This window comes from Falco cherrug, chromosome 13 (assembly GCF_023634085.1).
Source record: "Falco cherrug isolate bFalChe1 chromosome 13, bFalChe1.pri, whole genome shotgun sequence".
NCBI classification, from domain to species: Eukaryota; Metazoa; Chordata; class Aves; order Falconiformes; family Falconidae; genus Falco; species Falco cherrug.
Window position 1 is genome coordinate 22823776 of NC_073709.1, and position 26084 is coordinate 22849859.

Sequence of the window (26084 nt, forward strand, 5' to 3'; positions counted from 1 at the left end):
TGCTCTGTGCTACAGAACTGTAACTGCATGTACTACCTCTCTCCATCAGAAATCAAGGTCAAGCACATCCCATCTTTTTGCAGCTTCCCCTCTTCTGCACCTCATTTAATGAGCTGAGAATAAAGCAGACTGCATGACAAACATCAACATGGATTTTGCCTCCCCTTCTACTATCACTTGCCCTTGCTTTGTTTTCTCCAACTGACATTTCGGCTTTATAACGCACGTCACTGATCTGTCTTAAAGAGAAGTCTTTAAGGGTTAAGCAAGAAGGGTTTTCTGATCTCATCCATCTTTACATAGAACTTCTTTATTGATTCTTATCTGATCTCAAAAGTTTTGCTCAGAGGAATAAATCTTAGTACCAGGGAATGAGTCATACACTCCCATTGATTTCAACAGAATCACAAATGTAATTAATTAAAATGCAGTTGGCAATGCCTCAGCTCCAGCCACATGATTGCAGGTACAAATTGTAGTTATACTATCATCTCAAAAACAATGAACTGTTCTTTCTAGGGTAAAAAGGAAGGTAAAAGAAAGAAAAAAAACTAAACAACACTCACCAGTAAGTAAAATTACACACCACCACCAGCATAAAGCAGTATCAGTATCTCATACCGTCCCTACCAAGTCATCTGGCAGACAAGCTGAGCTTACAGCACACACTAACTTTTGACAGACCCCAGCCCAGGTGGATGGATTTGGGAAGTGAATTCCAAAGCTGAGGTCAAGTATCTCTGGCTGATCCCAATTGCAAGTGCTGCGCTGCAGGAAGGGAAGCAGCCTCCTGGGTAACCTTTTGGGGCTTTATAGGTTCCAACTAACACCTTGAATTCTGCCCAGGAACTTATTAACAACCAGCAGAGCTGATCTGAAGTGTTCTTGGCATGAAGCTTCACATTGTGCACCAGCTCCAGTTTCCAAGGGTCTCAGCCCACAGCCCTGTATGGAGAGTGTGGCAATAACATAATACAGTGTCAAGGTGTCAAAGGCATGGATAACTGTGACCAGGTTTCTCCATCAGGCAGAAAAAGCCCACTTTTCTTAATAGCAGCTTAGGGGGGGAAAGATATGAATATTTTATCAAAGACTTCTCAAAGTGTTTTTATGCCCTGGACACCACTAACCTTGGAGCCCTTATAAACATTTGGTTACGGACCTGCTCTGTGCTTCAAGAATTTCTTGACTTCACCCTGGTGAAATTAATAGTTACCTAGGCGTGAAAGCAGTGTGTGTGTGTGTGTGTGTGTGTGTGTCACATCAGTCCCAAAATTTCTTAGGTGTGAAGATTAGCTAGGATGTACTGGAGAAATAAAATGTCTGTCTTTGTTCTCCACAGAACTTACTTCTGCCATGCCCCGCTGAAGGTTTATGGAGGTCAGTTAATTTCTCCCATTCTCAATTCAGGACCAAGCTGTACCAAAATCTGTTGGAAAATCTATTTAAAATCATGGATAGATGAGCTGATTTTCTCCACATTTCTTCTTTTGATACCTACATTCTGACTGCAATTAGATAAAGAATTCAAGTTACATTAGGACTGGAGAAGAATCTAAAGGAATACTCCAGTTTGCTCTAATAGACTTGCTGGACCAAAAGCAGAAATAAACAAACACTGTAGATTCCTACACACGTAAAGGCAATTTGAGTCTCAGATAGTCCAGGTACAAATGTCCAGCACAAAGCTGGGGACACACAGACTGTCTGTGTTACCAATTTATGAGCAATAATATACAGTAGGGATGCAAACTATTCTAGACCAAACTAGTCAATTAACTAAAGCTACTAGATACACAAAGTATTATTTTAGTTTCTTTTCCAGTTTGGAAAATTATAAGAACTCCCTCTACGGTTGAACTGATCTATGTAAATACGAGGCTATGGGTTGAATTACCAAGAATGCATCAGGGTTTTTGCAGTTAAGTATCTTCTTCATAAGCAATGAGTCAACAACATAAGGCTCCTGGCCCAAGTAACAAAGCTGGCTAAAAAACTAGACGTCTAAAGACCACTTTGTTAAAAAGCTTTCTAAAAGAAAGGGATCACAGAAGTAGGACTGACAGAAACAGTGAGCAAAGATTATGGAGTGGGAAAGCTTCCTCCTCCATGATACGACGAACAGCAAGCAATAAGGGAAATTCAAGCAGTCTGGTACCTTGAAGGAAAAAAAAAAAAAAAAAAAAAAAACCAAACCACACCTTGTTTCTGAAGCAAAAGAATCTAAAGTAAAAATATCTTCAAAAATGTATCTCTACTTTAAAATCCATTTACTTTGTACTACTTAGCTAGAAAAGAACTTCAGGTCACTCTCCTCCTCTTAAAGGGAAGGAAAATGAAGGGCCAGAATCCTTCACAGTTCGGAATCCTTCGCAGGGATGGTTGCACTTAGAGCCGGATACAAGGAGGCGACCCGAAAGTCAGAAAATTGCATGGTTAGGGGGTTCTTCTGTGTTTTTTCTCTTAGCTGGGAAGTTATACAAGTTGGAGCTCATCTTCAAGCCCTTTTTTCTCTGAATTTTCAATTCAAAAATTCAAAGGGAAATTCTAGACTACAGAGAACCGTGAAACAAGCACACGCAATGCAAATCCTGAAGGATGCCAGTTACCGCTATGCGACAGCTCAAGAGAAAGCCCATGTGTTCATTCAGAACTGGTGATTTCAAAGAGTACCCATCACATTCACAGGTTCCCAGAGTCTCAGCTCGGAGTCTTTGGTGGAAGAAGAATGGGAACAGAGACCCTCCCACACAACAGCATGATTCCAAGGTATTTTAGCAAGGGTATTGTGCTTTATATAGTACAATATAGCTCCAGGCAGCTAACCTGTAGGCAGAAGTTCTGTCAGTAAAATCTGAGCATTCACCTTTTTAAGGGATCTCCAAGTATTACGAAGATTATGGCTAAATCATTGAAGAACTTAACAGAGCCCACCATCACCCACTGTCAGAACCTCTGCACAGAGGTAACCATTCCTTTAGGGCTTTACTCTAACAGAGGCAAATAATTTTAGAAATTATCTGAAGGCCCTGAGAATATAGAAGGACAAAGTCTTTTTCATGATTCTGTTCATCACCTAAGCAGACCAGCCACAGATACTAGGAAAGAAGAGTGCCTACTACATCACAACCAAACCTTACAAAACACCCACAGAATCTGCGTGAAATACATTTATGAATCTGAACGCCCCTGCCTGAAGATTTATCCCACTCCTATCATGACAGGCAAGTACTTGTCCCAACGTCTATTATTACTTTTGGTTTTGTTAAATAAGTAAGATCCCCCGCCTTTGTCAAGAAATATTGAGACAATCCAAACACAAAACTTTTACACATCCTAATGTGTCTTGTATGCTATACCAATTCTATCAGCACATACCCTGCTTCCATTGTAGGAAGAAAACATACAACTACTTGGATTGGATGTGGCAAGACAGAAAATAAACTGTAAAAATACAATGGACACTAGCCAGTCACATAGCACCGGAACCCAGAAACACCGACGCAGACAAACAGAAAAGTTTCCATCTGGCAAAGAAGAATTCACTGTATCAAACCCTGTTGAGATGCATCTTACAGATACAGCCACAGTAAAAAAGCACATGATATTAATTTTGTAATTACAGCTCTACTTCAGAAGGACCTTGATTTTAATTGTGACTGACAGAAGACCAAAACAGTCAAGTGTAAGAAATACTTGCCACAGAGTTCAAATCTTTCTTCCACTGACAGCAGCAAAAGTTTTTACATTAGGTCACCAGTTCAGACTTAGCTGACTGTTTGGGCACCAAACCAAAAGAGGTTCTTTTGCTGAGATGCTAAATAACCAATCCTGAAGGTATCAAAAGACAACATACAGAATTTGAGGAGGGGTTTTCCAGTATTCACAGGCTTACCTAAAATAAGGTCCATTTACTCCAGTCGCTATAAAAAAATAAATACATGTAGGAAATGCTACACCATATTACAGAAATCTTTTGAAAGCATTCCTTGAAGGAAAAAATCCAAACCTCCTACCAACTACCTCCACATTAAAAGAAAACAGAGGTCAGACATGAATCTAAAGAATAGCAAGTTAATGAAGTATCCTCCTCCAGGCTTCCAGGAGAAGAAAAACAGAAGAGGGTGTTAAATCTTTGAATAAATCTCCAGTAAAGACAGCCAGAAATGATGCTGCCTTCAGCCACATGAAAGAGAATATAAGGATTTCTCTTTATAAATTAGTCTTTATTGTCCGCTTTGTAAATCGTGATCGCATGTGGTATTTATTACAATGAAATTTTCTTGTTGCTTTAACCCTCGTTTGCATTTGGTGCTTTCAGTTTATTTAAAAAAAAACAAAACAAAAAAAAACCCACAAAAACCTCCACAATTCCTTCAGTTCTGTGACTGAAATTTTATGGCTGTGCGCGTGGCAGAGGGTCACGGTGCCAACCAAGCAGCCTGTGTAAAATCCAATATACACATTTTTTAAGTTGAGATTCAATGCAGTAGAAAAAAAAAAAAGTCTAGATTGTGTTATCCTACCTTTCCATTTCATCCTAGCACAGACATCTTTTTATAGGTAGGATGGGAATTGAAGTCTAGCAAGATTTTTCTGTGTCTGTGTGGCTTCAGGACTTGTACTCCTTACCCTAAAGCCCACCAGAACCATCCCATTAAGCACAATTATTTAAGCCCTTCTACAACTCACCAAACCCTTCACATACTTGCAGGCAAAGCCAATTCACAGACTGACACAAATTCACCTCCCCACCGAGGCCACAAACCACCACATATATAAAACTAAAGAGCGACACTGATATGACCGCGGATAAACACATTCCTCACATTTTTTTTTCCAGTTGGAAATTGACCCACGTTTGGTTTGAATTAAAGATTCATCACACTGAAACAAATAACTAAATGGAAAGATATGAGACCCTTTGAAGAGTGTGCAAATCAAATTTGGGTGATAATTAGCAGCAGACAATTGAAACCTACTGTTTATTTGCTCAGAACCTGATGTTACTGAAACGCAGCTTGAATTCAGGCACACTGTGAACAGAGAGACTGAGTTTTCAGGAATTAATTTAACAGTTTAATATCTGAGGTAGAAACAACCATGCTTTTAACAAAATGAGACAGATGTACATGTGCTCAGACCCTTCATTCCAGCTACTGTCCCCCACTGCACAGTTACTGCTCTTTCAAGACTTTACGTGCTGTAATTTTTTTTTTTCCCCAGAATACTCCTCTCTTGGGGAAGTGATGCATAGGGATGCCATAATTGGAAAGGAGAATGAACTGCTCACAGCTGAGCTAAAATGAGGTATTACCTCCTATAACGTCTGCCCAACTTAGTCCCTGTTTGTTTAACTTAGTTTGCCAGGGAGCATAAATACATGTGTCATCAGCTGCATGTTTGGCAAACAAAGACGTTTTTTTCTCAGGATGTGTTTGGCCTCAGCATAAGAGGAAGCACAACTCTGCAGCACAGGTGAAGATGAGAGAAATGGCTCTCCAGCACAGAGCAGGCTGGAGTAGCAACTCCCACAAGACAGATTTGGCCAGAGCACTGAAGTGAAATTTCAGTGCATTTTTCACTTCACCACATGTTTTAAAGATATTGGTTTTTTCTTCAGTCAGCCTGAGCCACCAGCAAATAAAAGAAGGCCTGATAAGTTTTTTAGAAATAGTAGAAATGATAGCATCTTTATGATGAAGGGAACCAACAATCAAGATAATGAATTACACCGGAAAAAAATTCTGTTGCAAACCACGACACAGATCTTCCTGTATCAGGGTACTGGTCCCAGTTTGAGCTACTAAATTCAATTGTTTATGAACATTTTCACCGATGGCAACACCATTCATCAAGTCTGCGCCCGCCCCCCCTCATCTCCCGCTTTTTCTAACCTCACACTGAAGCTCACAGATGCTTCATTTATGGCAACATGATGCTTGTGGGAACACAGAAACAAGCAGCTCAGAAAATGTTTGGGCTAAAGGGAAGCAAAACAACCCTTTGTGCAAGATCTTAACTACACCATTACACAAACTTCTGCAAGAATGCTATAGGCATAGAGGATTGTGTATCAAGAATGTAACGGCTCCTCAAGACTCCTTTCCAAGCAATGTACTATTTCAGTTTTCAGTTCTACTCCCGAGTTCACTTCTTATAAATTACCTTAATAATATCCCATTCCAATGACTTTTCATCTTGATACAATCGAGTTAGCCCTGTGCAACTCGGAAACATCCTCAGTACCACTGCAAACACACTTCAGCACCTTGAGAAATAACCCACATGACCTGCCCCAAGATGCTGAAGCAGAAGCGGTGCCATGTCATGCACACACAGGTATTAGCAGATCTTTTTTCCAACAGGTATTAACTAAATTGAATTTTAAAACTAACCAGTATTTTCTATTTTGGGCTGACCTGTTTCATCACAGGCAAACATAAAAATCAAGCGGGGTTTGAGACAAGGAAAGGAAATCACAAATTACATGGGGTTTGATTTTTAGGAGCTGCAAAGACTGAAAAGCCAGGACTGAGGCACTGGAAAGCTGGGGCTAATGGGGCAAGGTGGGTTCTCCCAAACCCCACCGCAGCCAACAAAACCCCACGCGCCGCTCACCAACCCGGGCCCTTAGCAGACACCTCGGAGAAGCTGCAGGATTTTAACCACAGACACTGCTGTTATTTCTCCTGCTTGTACCTCGTTCATAAAGAGCTGCAGCTCCGCAGGGATGCTGAGCTCTGGGAGCCGACCCGCCGCCGGGATCGCAGCGGGCCGCTCCCGGAGCCAGCCCCGGCGGATCCCGGCGGGGTCTCTCCCGGAGCCAGCCCCGGCGGATCCCGGCGGGGTCTCTCCCGGAGCCAGCCCCGGCGGATCCCGGAGCCCCCCGAGGCCGCCCCCGCACCGGGCCGAGCCCCGCACGCGCCGGAGCACGAGCCGCTTCCTCCACCTCGTGGAGAGTCGTGAAAGTGAGGGGCAAACCGCAGCCGCCCGGGAATTGGCAATATACGGACATTTTACACCCTGAGTAAGTATCTTTCCCCAGCCCGGAAAGCTCCAGCAGGTTTGGGACTCGGTTCCTGTCCTACCGGATCCATCCCGAGCGGCCAGAACCCCTGGTTTTGTCTTACAGCGCGGGCCGTCACTGCATCCACAGGGGATCCAGAGAAGCAGCTTAGGAGATCGCTGCTGGGAAGAAGGGTTAGATCTTAGACTACCTCGAAAGTTTTAACTTTTACAAATTGTTTTCTCATTAACAAGCGCAGAGCATCCTCCGTCAGGGTGGGCTTTTTCACCTCGCTGCGCTCCAGGTTTCAAAACCTTGTACGAGTAAATCCCATTGCTGTTGCACAAGACAGTAGCTACTATTCTGTTACCATTCTGGAAGAGTTACATTCTTAATAAAAGGGGGTTGACCTCACTTGATGCTTACCTTTGTCTCATTAGCTGTCCTGTCCTCCTGTATTTCAAGTTTACATGGAGGTACCTGATTCACCTCTGCAGCAGCTGCTGTTTGGTCTGGTTCCCTTTTATTTGATAACTTTGTAAACCCATGGAAACATTTTTTTAATTTCCTGTCTTTTAACTCTTTGCTGTATTTTTTGGTTTGCTTGTTTGGGTTTGGTTTTTTTTTTTTTTTTCTTAACTCTCTTTGCTGTGTTTTTGGGGTTTTTTTGTTTGTTTGTTTGTTTTCTTTAGCAAACGGAAATTAACGTTTTATTCAAATTAATTTTAATAGAGCTATAATATTACCAGGTTTTCCTGGCTCATTCCTGCTTCCACAGCCTCAGCGCTCGTTTGCTCTTTGACTAGTCACTTATCTTCAAACGGATGTTTTGATTCAAGTGTCCATATTGACACCCACCCTGACACAAAGTGTGGTACCACTCAGCTGAACTAACCAAATGTAATAACTGGGTGTTAATTGCATGGTAAGCAGCAGTGAAATTAGGTTTTAAAATCAACACTCCATTAAGACAGCTGGGAGAAATTCACACTTTGCAGTACTATTGTGTCTGTCTGCTTACAGAACCTGTACCTGCTATTTCTTTCTGAAAAGTAGTCAAAATGCAGGAAAAAAAAAAGGGTCTGCAGAGTAAATATTAGCTTTTACCCAGATTTGAGTGTTTACCTGCCCCCAGTACCTTCTTATCTTGGGAAAATAAAAACAAAACAAAACAAAAAAGGACTCCTAAAAACACGTTACCCAGAGGTAGAAGGGATGCAAGCAGAAAGGCACTCACTGGCTGAGGGGAAGGGAGGCCAGACCCCTGCATCGGGCGCAGCACAGCCAGGCACCCCAACCACCTCGGCAGCCATAACATCAGCACGTGGCCGGTGCCACGCGGCGCCAGTTTGCAGCACCCTGAGCCTGGCAGGGCCATACGTTCCTACACGCAGGAGAAGAAACAGGAGCGCATGGTCTCGGATACAGTTTTCTGCAAGAATCTGTACCAAAACTCCATGCAGCTGTGAATGGCTGTTAGCAATTACCAGGGCTGGCTAACGATGTCGCTACCACCGTTCCAGGCGGCAGTTCCGTGATTGGATTTACCCTTTTCCCTGCTGCGGCTGCCAAGTGCCTAGCCAGCTGGATGGCAGGCTGTGCTTTGGCTGCATCCACTACAGCACAAAGGCACTAAATAAATAATATTTTTTTTTATCACAAAGACTGATTTCCAGGCACAGGAAAAGCAGAGGCTCGAATGCCTGAACAAGGACCTTCGAAGTCCTGCCATGTGCACTGGGCAAGCAGCTGCCAGCGCTGCTCTCACCGTGGGCTGAAGGAGGAGACCCTGACTGCTCCCAAGGAGGAAGCCGGCAGCTGCAGTGGGTAACAGGCTGGAAAGCAGGCACAGAGACTGTGGATGAGGACGGACATCGAGTATGTGTAACAGTGAAAACGGGCAAGGTCTGTTAGAACGAAGAGCATTCACCCCATCCAGTGAATGCTTTATGAACGACTGCCAGGAGCTACAGCATATAGCGGCGTATAGCAGCCTACAGCAGATTGCCCAACAAAGCATCAGTAGCTGTGGCATTTGCTAAATCCTCAAGAGCCAACTCTGCTAAAGATGACATCAACTCTCCTGCCAGTTGCTATTCTGGCTACACAAGGACTGGTACTGGGAGTACCCAGGGACTGGGAGATGGGTGCTCCCCCCCCCCAGCAGTCAGCTGGAAGAGGAAACTTGGCTCTTGGAGGAAGCTGAGGAAGTGGGAATAGTTGCTAGGCGTTCTGCTAGGGGACAGGCTCTTACCCAGGCGACAGACGCTGTTCAGATGAGCCTTTGGCCTCATTAGGCTTGGTGTAACTCTTACACAGCACGCAGACAAGCCTTGAGATAGACCTGACTGCAGCACAAGGCAGTCATGTAATTAAAAAGCTGACAGCCATGGGTAATTGCAGATCCAAAAGGTCAGAGTGTGGTGAGTGTGTGTAAGCACACAAATGCACTGTATGACAACGTGCACAGGGCATGTTCTCAGCACTTGATCTATGAGAGCATAAAAATGAAAAATATGCTCCCTTAAGCAGGATAAATAGCGATAGAGGAACCTATAATTCTGTTTCTTTCTAAAATACTAAGCATTTGACTGGTAACAATCTTTTAAAAAGTTTCTGACAATATATTATATTCATTCTTTCACTCTATTCAGGAAGAACTGAAACCAACATATTTTTCAATACAGCCATCACCTGTGTGACCCAAAAGGTGCAATTCAAAGCTGCAGTCGGTGAAACCAGCTACATTTAGTACTGCATGCCTTAATATCCTTTCTTCACAATTTCTGCTGAATATTACTGGCACAGAATGGCTGAGGTTGGAAGGGACCGCTGGAGGTCATCTTGTCCAACGCCCCTGCTCAAGCAGGGCCACCCACAGCCGATTGCCCAGGACAATGCCCAGATGACACAGCACTGCAAGATTTCTAAGACAGTGCTCAACATCTACTTAGTCAATCACTGCATGAGACATTTCTTTATTTGCCCTATTTTCTCACTACAGGCCTACAGTTTGCAGTCCATGCTTTTGGTAGAGGAAAGGCATGCGCCCATTATTTCAATGCCCTCAGAGACTGTAGGGTGCATCACTACAGAGGAGCAAACAGCCTGCCTATAAAGATTAAAAAGATAATTACTGGAGTAGAAAACACGTGCATGTAAAGGACCAACTGACCTGATGTTGCATAAGGGAAATAATATCTCAGGGAGGGGAAAATGTAGTCACATGGAGATTTTGGTTACATCTGTTTAACTTTCAAACTTCCCCTCATTACTCCAGGCCCACCAGAACCATCCCATTAAGCACAATTATTTAAGCCCTTCTACAACTCACCAAACCCTTCACATACTTGCAGGCAAAGCCAATTCACAGACTGACACAAATTCACCTCCCCACCGAGGCCACAAACCACCACATATATAAAACTAAAGAGCGACACTGATATGACCGCGGATAAACACATTCCTCACATTTTTTTTTCCAGTTGGAAATTGACCCACGTTTGGTTTGAATTAAAGATTCATCACACTGAAACAAATAACTAAATGGAAAGATATGAGACCCTTTGAAGAGCGTGCAAATCAAATTTGGGTGATAATTAGCAGCAGATAATTGAAACCTACTGTTTATTTGCTCAGAACCTGATGTTACTGGAATGGACATGGACACACACACAGAGCTTTCCACCCTCCCTTTTCTTTTTTTAAACCTTTTACAGAAGACTAAGTCAACTCACCAATGCCAAAGCTCCTGCAGCCTTGTTAAATAAAGGAGGGGAAGCAAGAAGCAACCAAAAATCCTCATTTTTTGACTGTTATAAAAAACAACGGACCTTTAACAATTTATGTCTACTACTCCTCTTCCTCTCCATAAACACAACAAAACTGGATTTAAAGTCAGATACTGCCCTTGGATTGCAGAACAGACAAACAGATCTGTATTCGCCTGTAACATTTTGAGGCTTCTTCAGCCTGGTCTCACCATTTTTGGCATGGTGAACACCAACCTTCAGTCCCATGTTCTTTCCATGCCTGGACCTGGGTATCAAGAGTTGTAGTCATAAAACCAGCATCTGGACCTTTAGCTAAAAGCACCTTCTGAAAGAGCATGGCAGATAAAAAAACCCAAAAAACCCCAATAAATCCAATTTCCAGTTTTCACTGTCACCAATAACCTTGCCCTGATGCCCAGTTCAGTATTCATTACTACCAAGCTAGTCAGGTAAGAAAGAAAACACCTTCACACCTGCACGCAAATCGCAAAGGGGGTCTGTTAGCTAGAGAATTTACAAACTGACGACATAAACCTATGTTTCCCCCAAAATTACTACATCTCACTTAAGGAAAATGGGAGCACATTTAAATAGTTATCATTATTTGTAGGATCCTGCTCGATCACAATGAAATAAACTGGACAGTCCCTGACAGGACACTGCTGCAGAAACAGGACAAAGGCTACAACTGTCTGACAGTGCTTATCTGTTTAGGGGCGTGAAATCTGATTGCCAAAGAATAAAACAACAAAAAAAGAATCAGAATGGGATGGCACCTCTCTTTCGGCTTCAACAAATCAGATGCTGTGTAATTCAACTTTTAAAAAAAGCAGGTCTTCAGCTCCTTGGGAAGTAAGTTTTAACTCTCAGACTGGCTGTCACAATCAAAATTGCCCTCCTTAACAGAAAGGAGTAATATAATGTGTCCTCATCAACTGAATACTAATTATTACAGGTGTCATAAGACTGTATACATTTTCACTAAAGACTCAAAATCTACTCTTCTATCAATGGGGAAAATTTAACCTCAGGGGAAAACACCCAACAGCGCAGTAGCAAATAAGATTCCACATTTTCCTTACCTTTTGCTAAAAGAGTATGTTATACAATGCTCATCCAGTATCACGAAAACACTTCCCCAACTCCACAATATTTTGTTTACTCAGAATTTTTAGTAATGTTCTTCCTCAATTTAAAACCAGACCTTGCACATTAGGTAAGTTCTTTCACAACCAGCTTGCAAACTGTGTTTTGAGCCCATTCTTGCAACAGTAAGACATACAAATCTACATCTGAGTGCAATATTCACTATATTAAATTCATTCTTCACCCAGTACCATCCAGGTATTTTCACAGAGGTGCAAGGGGGGAAAAAGATGACAGTATGTTTAATAACTTTTTAAACATATGTTGATTATACGATCTAATACAGAAATGGATCCAACCCTGTGCAACTTCCTGTCTGTATAACACATCCTGTGTTTTTAAAACCATTTGTAGTCATTCAGATCACAAAGATCCCCACAAAATCCATCCCACACATGCCTACCTACCTTCCTGCTCACGTCTTCCAAACCCTGGAGCCTCGTCTCCTTCAGCTTCATCTGAATTTCCGTCTCCGTACACAAAGGCTTCCGAGTCCCTGTTCCTGACCACTCGGTATCCAACCTCCAACCTTCCACAGACACAGCAGACTAGTCTTTATTTGCCCCCATTAACAGGGACCTTCCAAATCCCTGATGGATTTTACCTTGAAAGCAAGGTGAAATTTAATTGTTCAACTTCAGTAACATTAAACACATGCATTTTTAGTTTGTTTGCCATTTGTTAGCCTCAGGTATACCTAGCAGCATCAAGCTGTGTAATGAACTACAGCAGGTTTCCTTCCAGCAGTGTTACTCTCTGCTGCTGCTTACTCAAATGGATATGCGCCACGCACACCATGGCTAAAAAAAAAAAAAAAAAAAAAGCCAAAAAGATTTTTTAGGAAATTTAAAAACAAGTATATAGTTTCTGTGTATTATTGCATTTTGGAATGAGACTTCGGAAGAAGTTCTAATCTGAGGCGAAATCAGCTTCAAATTGAACTCGGTTTTAAGAAAATGCAGTACTAGCACAGAAATATTACTGTTTACATCACTTACATGTACTTGAGAGAACACTACAGACACTTGTATACATATTTTGTCACTGCTGACCCAGTGGCTGAATGCTGCAGTGCAAGAAAAGCATCTAAATACCTGTATTTGTAATGTCAGTCCCTTTACTTTCAATATAATAACAATTGAAGCCAAATCGGGCCATTTTCCTTAACTGAGTTCTTCTGTACACAAATACACACCGTATGCAGCTCTCTGGAAACCTATTAGCTGTCTGACTAGTCAGCAATGGAATTCACTCACAAAAATAACAGCATAGTTTGTGGTTACAGCTTCAGGAGTTACATGCAGAGTTTAAAAAACAAGCACCTTTTTCCTTGTCATTTCTGTCCTACCCGATCATTTCAAAAAGCTGTCAGTTTTGAGTATCTCCAATTAAAATTCACGATTTGTAATTTCTGAATTTAGTTTCAGTTGCTGAACGTTAGTTTTGATCACAATAATCCAGACAGGATTTTAGCCTCATATAAATGTCAACTATTTTAGCTCACTTTTGCAATTCCAGCCACTTATTTTCTGCAATGACTTTCTTTAACCGAAGTGACAGCTGACCCCCAAAAGTCATGAAGGCACTTTCTTGCATTACTTGAAGTTGTCTGACACACACATTGTTGTGCAAACTCCACAAAAAAAGCATGTACAGGTCTAAAGCAAAAATTCAAAGGCTTATAAAGGAAACATTTCTGAAGAGGAGAGAAATTTCTCTAAGGTTTAAAAATCACTGACATACTTTTCCTTGTGCCAGGCTTATTCTGGCAATTTTTTTTTTTCTTTGTACAGATTCTCAAAATGAAAGGTGTTCTGACTTTCTTAAATAAGCTATGCATCAACACATATGCCAAAAATCCTCAGAAATTCTGCCCTCAGTGTTGGAATAAATGTAACAAACCCCACCATACAAGTGCTATTGAAAGACAATTAAAAAATAAACCATGTTCTTGTAATGAAAAGATACTCTAAAGTGGAGACAGCTGCACAGTTAACTGCACATCAAATGTTTCCCAACCCAGAAAGTCTGCCTGGTAATTCTATAGGGATATTATAAAAGAAAAAAAAATCCAGGATGCTTAGCCATCCTAACCCAAACAGCGATTAGAATAATATATAACTGATTTTATTCATTTTCTTACTGTCTGAATCCATGTGGGAAGCATTCGAAAGGCATGTTTATTTTGTCTGATTGACAAAATAATGAATACTAACCATAAAGACTTCTACCTTTCAGCACTGCGGACCCTACTCCAAGTTAAAAGGCAGTGCACTTCACCAATCCTTTTGTTTTCATAGCCTCCAAAAATAGTGTTGAAGTTCCAAGCATGAGAGCTTTACTAGATTAGAATCTCAGCATACTTTCTGAAAAATGAAATCACAGTAAGAAAAGGTTCATCACTCCTCTGAAAGTAGGAAGAAGCATCGTATCCCAGCAATTGTAATACCTTCTCACAGCCAAAAGGAAGGAAAGGGGAATACTGCACACACAGGTATCTATAATGCAATACAACTGGCACAACTCTGAAACTTGTAGCACAGATGAGGTGGCCAGCTGACTAAAAAACCCCCTCTCTTCTACCCCCCCAAGGTATCAGGATGATGGTGCCTCTGCCTTGTGAAAACACGCTGAAGGAGAGCACGTCTCAGCGACCTCACCATCGCAAGATTTCTAATGGCAACAGAGCAGGGCCGGTGGCATTCTTGTCACCTGGAGATCAACATTTCCGTACGTAGTTATAATGCCACAGGAACCAAATCCTAATAGCGTACATTCAGAAAGATTCATAAAGAGTACAGGAAGTTGGCCTATTAAATATTTGATAACAGAGCTGCCATATAAAAAGCACAGGAGTAAGAATATTTTGCAACCGTATTACTTAAAACTGAGAACAATTCTCTTGGAAATGTAAATACTCAACTTGGTTAAATCAAGACAATCACAGATAGACATTTTTTCCCAAATCTTTGGCTGTATTGCAATGGTTGTTTCAATTTGTAATCTCCAACTAAACATTTCCTATCCATGGATTAACAATATATTTACTGACTTGTGTCTTTTAACAGTATTTATCCAACATAACAAAATAAACTGCAATTTGTTATACTTTTTTTTTACAAAACATTTTATAAATATTTTTACAAAATGTATACAAAGCAATTTCAAGTGAGACATACTTTACAAATGAAGGTATTTAAGCAAATAAAGTCCATACCACACTGACAATAAGTGACACATCCTCTTTAAGTGAAGTCAGTCTGTAAGGCCTCCCTAATCTAACAGATAAATTATACTAAAATCTTCAAAATGAACATAGTTTTCTTAATTGCCAGTTTAAAATTTGTTTTAATATTAGGCAGTATTAAATAACATTGAAATCACAATGCTGATCCAGCAAAATAATGAGAACATGTTTAAAGTCATGCACATTCACAGTACTTTGCTGGACTTGAGCCTATATCATACTTTTTTTTAAGCACCACAAAAATACAATTCTTTCATTTACAGCTTCACCACGTACCAGAATTCCTTTAGAATTGAATTCAAAGGAGTGAACAACAGAACATTAACAATCCAAGATTAATCTTGCTAGGATTGTTCAATGGGTTCCTCTCATAAGTATTTCAGAGAAATGTGTCTGACCAAATCAACCATGATTACTTTTTGTAATTTGGCATTTTTTATATGCCATTGTCCCCCATCCCAAAATGAGATCCAATAGAAGACACATAGTCTGATACTTCAATTATGTATTTGCTGCAGAGAGGCTGGAAACCCCATACCCATTTTGAGGTGGTACAAAAAGCAAGTGGATCAATGAATGTGCAACTTTACTTTTTTTCCCTATGAAAGAAAAAATTAACTAGTTAACATACAGCTGTGTAACTCACTGTTTTCCTTCCTAGATAGTTTAGAATGGTTACATTTCCAAAACAGTAAAATAAAGTATGCATCGGGATACACAGCCATGAACATAATATTAAATCTAAAAAGGCAATAGGTGAAGACTATGTTGTCAGTTTTGCCAATAAGAAAACAACTAACCGCCTGAGAGTCTATTCTATGGACACCTAACTAGAAATTTAAAACTGGCAATACTTATTATTACCTTGAATATTTTATACAACACTTGGGAATGTTGGTTTTTTACAAACATGTACTTTGAAATTGGCACATCTTTTTAAATGGCAATTAGTAACACACATAACCAGTATTTCTGTTCATGTTGAAGGGGAAATGAATTTTAAGTAAGTTCTTCTTTCTCACATTGCTTTCTAGATTTGGTTTCCTTTAGTGGTCAGACAGTGGACTGTAGCTCAATACCGAGTTGCACTGTAATCTTCTACTGGGACAGCATCTAATTCTGCTTTCTTTTGTACTATTCAGATGGACTAAATTAAGTGACACCAAATCCTTTTGTTTTCCTTCCTGGCAATCTGACTTGACAACCACAGCTTGTCACAATGAGCCTCTACATCACGAAAATTGTAATCAGCCAGTTGAAAATGGCTGGTAATTCTTCTAAGAAATTGTGGAGAAGATCTGGGGGAGAACATGAGCATACCTTCGAAACCACAAAAGCTATATCCTCCTGAGCAGACATATGTACTACACGCACATGACAAATGTCAGTGCACTTACGTGCACAAAAGCACTCATGACCAAAGTAAACGAGGAAAAAGCAGCATGGGCAGCAAAACAAAACAAAAAAAAAAGATGTCATAGTTTAAAATAAATAAATAAAATAATAAGATTCTATCTTAACAACATGACAGCAAGCCAAATGCAAACCATGCAATGGTTTCACTTGGCTCTATAATATGAATTAATAATTACATACTTTTCGATATGTTAAAACAATGGGATTGCTGATCAACTTTGGTCTGTACATATCTTGATAATTATGACTGCTACAGTGGATGATTTAACATTCTCTGACAGCAAAAAGCAAAAAAATCAAAAATAAACACTGGCCTTTAAATTTAATCAAGAGTAAGGCTAATGTCCTCTTAAAATATAAGCTACAAATATCATAACAGTTTTCAAATAAAAGTGCTTTTGACACTTGGTCTAAAAAAAAAAAACAAACCCAAACAACAAATAAAAAACAACATTTATACCACTTCAGAAAGAGTCAAGGCTGACTACATCCAATTATAAAATGCAAAATCTTTTCCTCAAGAGTTAACATATATATGTGTTATATATATAAATTCATGGCTCTATCATGGCCTCATCCTGTACACTTTGCCATTTACTGGCTTCCATTCTACCTCCCTTAGTCAAGCATTTATTACTTCATATCATGCCACTGTGACTAAGATCATATAATATCATCCCACAGACTAAAGTTACCCACTACAAATATATCATCAAGTACTAGTTTCTGCTCAGATAGCAATAGAAAAGCACTTTAAGTTTAAATTATGAAGCCTTGTAAACACACTGATGATATCCTTCCAACTTAAGAATCCTAGAACACAGATTCATTAACAAAGCAGATTATCACTTCTGAATAGAGGTACAGTGGGTTTTCCAGAAAAAAAAACCAAAAATTTGATGATTTGTGGAAGGGTAGGGGAGAATTGTTGCTTTCATCACTTTTTAAAAACATCTTCTTAATAAATATATCCTTTCAAATGACTGTGATTGTCAGTATATTACCGTATTACATAGGGCCTAATGACGTGCAACCTTGTTACGTTGCAGTACTGCACAATTATCAAAAGCACTATCATAATAATACTTGAAATAGTAAGGCCCTAACAGACTGCATTCTAACAAGGATTAACTTTACTTGGATATCTCACTGTAACCACAATGAGTATTGCTCTCAAACACAGAACAGAATCTAGTTTAGAAAGATTAACCTTAAATGCATGTCAGGCTGTACTTGTGGTGTCATTCACATTTGCTTCTGCTAAGAGAAACATAACTTGTCCATGGTACTGTAACTATTAACACTCTAAGATACTATTTACAGCTGCTTCTAAAATAGAGTCAGTTTCTACAACACCTTCACTGTGGTCTGGAATAAATTTTTCCGGGAAGTTTTCCTGTGAAGCAATAGGTGAAAAATTAGGAAATTCTAATTCAACTGAGCTGCTACTTGTTGCCTCATTTTGTGGCTGTCTCCCCACTTTTTTAAGTTCCAAGATGTTTTTAAATGTAGTTTCTAAACTCTTACTGAGCAGTAAGTCTTGCTGGGGTTCACCAGAGCCTTTCCTGTTATCAGGATGTAAAACCTCATTCTTTGGAGAGCTCCTCAGAGTTTTGTCTTGGAGGGAATTATTACACGTTACCTTTGAGAAAGACTGAACTGTGTTCCTTGATGTTTTATTGTGTGTTCCATGACTGCCTCTTGACACAGTTTTTGACAAGTCTTCAGAACTCGAAGAATTCTCAGTGGACTTGGCAAGATCTTTCCCAGCCACCTTTTCTTCAGAAAGGGCCACGCATTGGCTCTCAGAAGAACAATTAGCTTTCTCAAACTTTAAAGCTTTAGTGAGGCTCTCTGATTTTTTAGTAGAAGCTATTCCTTCTTGCAGTGTCAGAACGTTGTTAGGCACTAGAGGAAGTTTACTGTGATTTGTGGACTCTGCTGAGCTGGATTTTGGTCGGTCTCTGGCTTGGGTTTTGGTAGTCTGATTTCGAGAAGGTAATGTTTTGCTAGACTGATGGTCACTTTTGCTGGACTGTGCTTCTTCAGCTGTTTTATCAAATTGTTTGGCAGAACAACAAAAATCGGCCTGATAACCATCTGAAAATTAAGTTGCAACATTATACTTAAATTACCTATACATCAAAGTAACACATACTCCAATGTAGTTTCGGAGTATTAAAATTCAAGTAACATCTACAGTCTACAGATTTGTGTCTTTAAGAGACGTACACATACTTAAGTATTCTGCTGCATCCAGTGTAGATTATCACCAAGTTAATCAGCATACTACGCACGTATGTGCACTGTAAAACCAGATTCAAGGCACTTCCCAGCATTCTAAATATGCAAATATGGTATCTGGAAGACTAACACTTTCTTCAATAAATCCTCAGAGTATCTTTTAAAATATGCAGAATATGCAGAACATTTTAACAAATAGCAACTGTTACCTTACACAAATAATGTGTTTCTAGTTGCTACATTCAACGACAGTCTGGTTAAAAATGCTGCCATTTAAGTCACCATGACACTCCAAAAACAACACTTCATTAAGATGAACAAGACTACTCAGGCTTTACACAGCAGTGTTCTTCTGACTGCCAGCAACCTCACATACTGTTCCCTACTAGAACCGAGGGAGGCCATGCAGGAGTCATGGCTATTGTCAAAAGAAACTCCGAAGTATTTCTCTGCCAAACAGGCCAAATATACTCTTTTCCCAAATAACTACCTTCAACCTTACAGTGTCTCTAGAATGTTGAATTTGAACTTGCAACTGCTTATTCAGTATTTCGATTACTGGAATCCCTAGCAATCAGTGCCTCACTGTGGCCACAACTGTTTTTAAACAAACCACACTTATGCTGCCTTTGTAAGATTCAGAAGTTAGCAATTACCTACCAGGATCCACAAGTGCAAGACGCTTATCCCGGGTCAGAGATGCCCTTTCTTCCTGGTTAAACATCCTATCGATCATAACCATTTCTGCAGAGGGATTTATCCGCTGCAGGAAAAGGTAACAAAACCAATCATCTCTGTAGTCACGCACAGGCTGGTACCAAATCAAAGTATCTACAGCTTAGTTACTCTTCAGAGAAAAAGAAATTACTTTCAGTAGGTATTTGCAGAGATTGTTCCCAATTCCACAGCATCTTAAATGCCCTTGACTGGGACCCCAACCACTACTATAACTCCACCACAAAGTATTATTCACATTTTATGGTACATTTTACTTGTTAAAGATTTTCAAACAAAGATTTACTATTCCAACTGTAAGAACTGTACCTTTTCAGGACTGAGTATGTTTACCACTGCACACCACATTTTTTTTACACCATATGGCATCTTTCTCTTTTAGAGAGAAAAACAGTAAAAAACTTCCAATGGGACCACCCTGTTGTCTTGTTACTTCCCTGCACTTCTCTCTCGTCCTTCTAAGTAGCTGGTGCCAATTGGCATTTTCTGGATGATGCCTTCAACCCAGATGGATACATTCATCACAGAAAAAAGTTCACTGGCTACTAAGTCACAACACAGGCAACTAGTTCCGAACCTGAACACTATGTAAACTAAGCTCTTAAAAATGGCTGAATAGGATTTATCATACAACATACCAGATGCTAAGAGAATAGGTTTTAACCTCCATTCCCCCTCTGTACCTGCAGTTACTTGCAAATATTTGATGGTTAGTGTCTTTTTTAATGGGACTGCTAGATTCCAAAGCCATATTAATTTTAACACTTACGTTACATATTCCTGTTGATAACACAGAGTGATTTAAATGTCTATTATACTTAAATTCAAAACTTTTCCAGACTTGAAAACTAATATGTTTAAAGCTACAATGACATTTCCTGACCCCTGTAAAATATATTCTTAAGTAGCTCTGTCAGTTTTCTTTTTACCTCATGCCTGGGGTTGTGAAATCACTTAAATCAGAAGCACTTCTGATGAAAATGTGAAGCTTTACCTAGCTTCTAAGGAGAAGTAATGATTTCCTAAATTGTAATATGGTTTGGGTCCAATTATAATATGGCTGGAGGCCTCTGAATGGAAATTTTCAACATTCTTTCAGGCTCTATCACCCACAGAAATATACAGAAATCATCTGACTCCCACAGCCTGTTCAGTGCAAGAGCAAGTATAAGCAGAGAGCAGAAGTTCATGTGTCTTCAGCACCTATGGAACTCAAATGTAACAGCATCCGTACTTTAGGCAGAATGGGAAATACAAACTCAGCCCATTTCACTGATAAAAATGCAGGCTGGCCGCTAAGATTGCTGGTGGTATAACAAGTACACTGGAGATACATACATATATACATATATGTATGTATGTATCTCTAAAACCCTCAACAAAATGAAGTGTAATCCCAACTCTCACCTTCCTGCAGATATCTTTTTTTTATTTTTCTTTTTAACAAACTGAATCACATCCCATAAACATAAAATGTACATGGGTTATACACCTTACCATTGCATCTTCTATAAGCAAACATCTGTATTTGTTCAGCATAGCCTGTGTCCTCTTCAGAAGCTGTGTAGCTACAGTTTCAAACTCACTGTCCACTGGAAGGACAAGAACATACTTTCAAACACTGTTCTTCAGTAACCTGCACAAACTTAAAAATATTCCCTTTCTTATTGCTCTAACTTACATTAAAAAAAAATCTCTCAATACATTGATTAGAATCTTATTTCCAATTCTTAAAAAGAAAAGTACCTTTTCTTAAGTCTTCTTCTGTTGGCAGTGATCCCTGGCACACGTGGTATGAAAGGAGTCTCTGAACTGCATCATTTAATGATCTGAACTGACTTTTATCTGGTGTCACAGCATGCACCTGATCCTTCTGTAACTGCTGTAGAATACTACAAGAAAAATTAAAGATATAAACATATACTCTTAACATAACTTTATAAATTGAAAAAACTAAAAAGAGATTAAGGTTAGAGGAAACATCTGCAGAAAAATTACAAAAGAAGAATGACTTACAAAGCTCCTTTAGTTAACTGTTTAGCAGCAGGCCTTTTCTGTCCAACTAAATGACCATCCACCTAAGTTCAAAATAAAAGACAAATTACAATATATCCCCTCCCCTGCAAAGTCTAAGTTTCAGCATTTGTTTCTGCAAATTAAGTATATCACCAATACTAAGCGTGACCACGTAAGTATAAACACTTTCAACTATCTCCTGTTTTCACAGGGCACTTCGGGAAGTCACTTCTCTTACCCAGACCAAAGGTCTGAAATGTTTGCAGGCAAATTCCACTATAGTGCATATACACGCTTCATTAGGAAAAAGGTTGGTTATCAAATTTAGCAGGTAAATAGAAGAAAACGCACAACTAAAAACTTTTCCAAATAAATCCGCTCTCAAGAACTGTCTCTGCATTTCTCAGCTGATGTCATCATGCCTGATTTTGATGGATTAAGAGTATCTGTCAGGAAAGAAGGCTAAGGTTGCATACTTAAATTCTCAAAAGCCATGGTGGCTGGGTGTGGGGTGAAAGTGGTTCTAGGAATTCTGTTTCAGTGTCAATGCTATAGATGCATACATCAGGTAGATCTACATCATCATCTCCTTTCCTTAGACACTTATGAAGCCGAGGTTTTTCACATGAACACTGTCTTAAGATGTGAGGTTCTCTGAGGTGGTAAACATTCATGTCCCTACTGTTTAAGAGGCATTACTGCAATCCAAGTATTCTCCCAAAGAAGCCATTCTGGATCAGAGTCTTTGTTTAATATGAAGTTTTGGGGATTTTTTTAGTCAGCTAGTCACACTAATGAAACCAGTCACAGAGTAAAAGTTACTTATGGTTTTTAAAAAAGACTGCATTAAAGCTCTTTTGAACTACAAAACGGTTAGAATGAACAAAAAAACATGTGGTACAGAGCATCATCCTTAGCAAAGTAGAAGCAACATAAAGCAGGCATATTATAATGGTACTTGCTGGCCAAAAAGCCTCTGGCTTCAGAGCATAAAAAGCATTCACCAACAGGAGAATGAACATCTAGCCAACAATTTCAAAACCAGGCTTAACTCATAACTGAGTACTACTGCATCTTCTGCTGTGCTTGTACATCAGTAAGGCAGAGAAAAACATTCACATCACACTACATTGATAAATACATTTACAGCAAGGAGCAAAAATTCTAAAGCTGATCCTCCCTTGTTTTCTTCCATGATTTTGTAGTTTAGTTCCATCCACAAAAAAGCTCACACTTTCAAGCCTATACCAAAACCTCGCTTCTCGCCCTCAGCTACTTGGTCCATGAATGTTAACAATTGTTTCCTCCCTCCAGAAGTTCTGGTATTCCTCCTCCAAAAAAGCTGGTCTCCCCTTCCAGCCCCAAACCCCGGACATAGCGTCAAATTTTTGTACATAGTTGCACACTTCTGGTGGTTTAAAAAACAAAACAAAACAAAAAAACAAAAAAAGATGACAATGTAGTAAAGAATAAAACAAAGACCAGATGGAATTTTTCTGCTACTTCTCACAAACCATGCCCTCCAATCAGCTAGAGAATAGCTGAGTTTGTAAGAAGTAATGGTAAGAGTAGGTCTATCACATCCAACTCAATGAAGAATTGCTATGTCATATGAAATTATCTTCAAGGAACAGTACAGTCAGACACCACTTACTGAATATTAAATCTCAAAGCAGCATTCAGAATATCAATTTGCAGAAGACTCAATGTTTATTATGTCAAGGTAGATTTGACAAGCTTGAGTGACTTCATACACTCTGAAAAAAACTGCAAGGACTCCTAGATTATCAATATGGAGGTGAAACATCCCAAACCACTAAAGCTTTAAGGGAAAGGAAAACATAAAAATAAAAGTATTCTCTACCTGTATACTCTGTTGAACTGATGATGATCCTATTACTTTTTCTTGTGGCTGTGCTGTCCCTAGAGATTGCTGTATGATTTTTCCTCCACAGTCCTGCCCTATAAAAAATATGTTAAGACAACTGTCATCCTAGGCAAGAACAGAATAATTTCATGTACCTATATGTCTCATACGCTTAAAAGCATTAGTGCAACTACCCTGTGGAGAAACTGGCTCAAAAATGAAACAGGACTGATATTTTGTGCTGCAAGCTACAAAAATCCTCAGATATAGATCATCATCTACTACAGTACTGCAATATAAGAAGAAATTCAAGTACCATTAAGTATAGCGTCCCAAGAATTTACTGAAAATCATACATTTTCAATTTCCAATACTAACCCTCCCCTCAAGAAAATAAATTAAAAAAAAATCTAGAGCTCCTGAAAGTATGTAGACACAGGCATTATAAACACGTTTTTTTAGATTTTCTGAATAGGCAGACTTCCTTCAATTGCTATGCTCAGGAATTCAAACAGCATCTTATCAGCCACGCTACATTACAACCAACACAAATGAGAATTTATTTTTAAAAAAAAAACAAACAACCATACTGTGTCTATTGTAGAGAACTGCCTGGACAGCCTGCACATAACTGTACACATGGGAAAAACACCCCAACAAACAGATTATGGGATCTTGTACATAAGTAACCTTTCTGAATAAAGAGAACATGAAGGTTACTGCATTTTGTTTGCTTCGAATATATTGATTTTGTCCTTTTAGTAGCATGGTGCTGCTTGAAAAGCTAAGTATTTTGCCACGAACAATGCATTAACTCTTTTAAGTGAATGTGACACATTCCAAAACAAATTGAACAATAACAGCCTGCATATAACCTTGTAATCGCTATTCTTCTTTCCTCTGTATCTGAAGCAACTATCAGAAGAGAAGGTCTAAAATTTTCATAGAATTTTTAGCATGCTTGTATTTTGAAAATTGCTTATTTCTGTTTTCCTAAGCTGGACAAAAAGTAAAAAAAAAAAAAAAAAACCACAAAAAAGGTACAATTTTGCATTTTATAGAATGGAAAAAGTGGAGATTCAACTTTTCACTCTACTAAATGCCGTGGTTGGGAAATATAAAAGCACACATTCAGTACCGAAAAATTTAGCGTTCTTCTGAAGATAAAATTTTGATAACCTTTAGGACCCTATCAGCATGAGCCATCAATGCAAGTCTCACACATCAAAGAACCACCAATTTCTGTTGATGGAGAAAATTAAGAAAATGATTTTAAAAAGACCTTAGTTGACCTGATAGTGTGTTGCTCAGAAGACTTGTTAGTTGAGGCTGTCGCAAATTATCCTGTGTCTTCGATGCAGAAACTGGTGATGTCTGGTTCATAGCTTTTTTCTGTGCAACATACATTAAAAAAAAAATTAAAACCCACAATCAAACATTTACTGAAAGCTTTAATAAACAGAGGTAAAAGGAAAAAAGGCAAGTAAAATTCAGCTCTACACATACTTCTTCAAACTCAAACTTGTAAGTGGTGAAATTTCAGACATCTCAATTCCTCCTAAGTTCAGTAATTTTATAAAGTAAATCAGAAATTAGCAGAAATTTACAGTTACATTCTAGAAACCCCATGATTTACCACTACAAGTGGCCCTCAAAGCTCAGCTTTTGCGTCTCAAAACTGCAAGATGACTAAATAAGCTGTTTCCACAACAAAAAAAATACACAGTGGAACAAACCATCCAGTGTTTAGCAACTGAATGATACATGGTTTACAATACAGTACAATATTTAAAATGCAAGTACAAACAAATCAAAAAGGTTTTGTTAAACAGTAGAATTTGTTCTCTGTAGTTCCCATTTTCAGCTCTGAAATTTCAGCACAAAACTAAAATGATCTTTTACAGCTGTAAGAAATATTATGCTTTTGTAACTGCTGAAAGTCACTGACCCAGCACATAGCCTACAAATAGATGTAGACGCAAGAAGAGAAAGTCAAGCAGGCCTCAAATTACTCAACTGCAAACAAAATGTTACAACCTGTGCTAGTAGTTCTGGCAAAGACTAAATACGTTGTTCTGCAACATGTTTGCCCTTATTTCCTAAAGTGACATTATTTTCTAAGACACATTTTCATTGCCCATTTTGGTCTTGGTTAAAAAAAATCCATCACACCTTTGGGAAAAGAGAAAGGTCTAACATAATTAGTGCAAATGCATTTTGAGACGGATGTTATCAGTATTTTATATGACTGGGGGGGGGGGGGGGGGAAGGGAAAAAAAAAAAAAAGAAAGAAGTGGAATAATAGCTTGTTGCTAATTCTGTGAGAAGTCACTGAATTAAGTATTGGCAGAGCCTGGAAGCTCACTTACAAAAACAAACTACAGTTGCACATATATTGCAGCTGCACCAATTGGACAAAACAAAAAAACCCAAACCAAAACAAAACAAAAACCCATTCTCACCTTAGAAGCAAATTTAGAAAGTAGACCTCTTCTCAAAGAAAATATTTTTGAATGCTATGCTTTTACAACTACTTTAAAAGGTATTTCCTTTTAAGGATTCTAAGAACATCTCGTCTTGTCTTTGCTTCAAATTTGAAAACTGCTAACTGTTCCAGACTCACAGAACTAG

At 39.2% G+C, this 26084-nt stretch overlaps 1 protein-coding gene across 5 annotated transcripts in view; it reads right to left on the reverse strand.

Annotated features, from left to right (window-relative positions):
* Positions 1-14777: 14777 nt before the first annotated feature.
* The window catches only part of BICRAL (BICRA like chromatin remodeling complex associated protein), a 46021-nt gene continuing 34714 nt past the window's right edge, over positions 14778-26084 (reverse strand). For 4 of the 5 annotated variants that reach the window (XM_055725343.1, XM_055725344.1, XM_027805143.2 and 1 more), the window contains 7 exons: positions 24746-24845; positions 23451-23548; positions 21587-21648; positions 21317-21462; positions 21068-21162; positions 19496-19598; positions 14778-18691 (listed from right to left, as the gene is read on the reverse strand). In XM_055725343.1, coding sequence (XP_055581318.1) covers positions 17889-18691; positions 19496-19598; positions 21068-21162; positions 21317-21462; positions 21587-21648; positions 23451-23548; positions 24746-24845 — 1407 coding nt within the window. In that variant the 3' untranslated portion in view covers positions 14778-17888. The remainder of the gene's footprint in view (positions 18692-19495; positions 19599-21067; positions 21163-21316; positions 21463-21586; positions 21649-23450; positions 23549-24745; positions 24846-26084) is intronic. The other variant, XM_014279790.3, reaches the window with a different exon arrangement.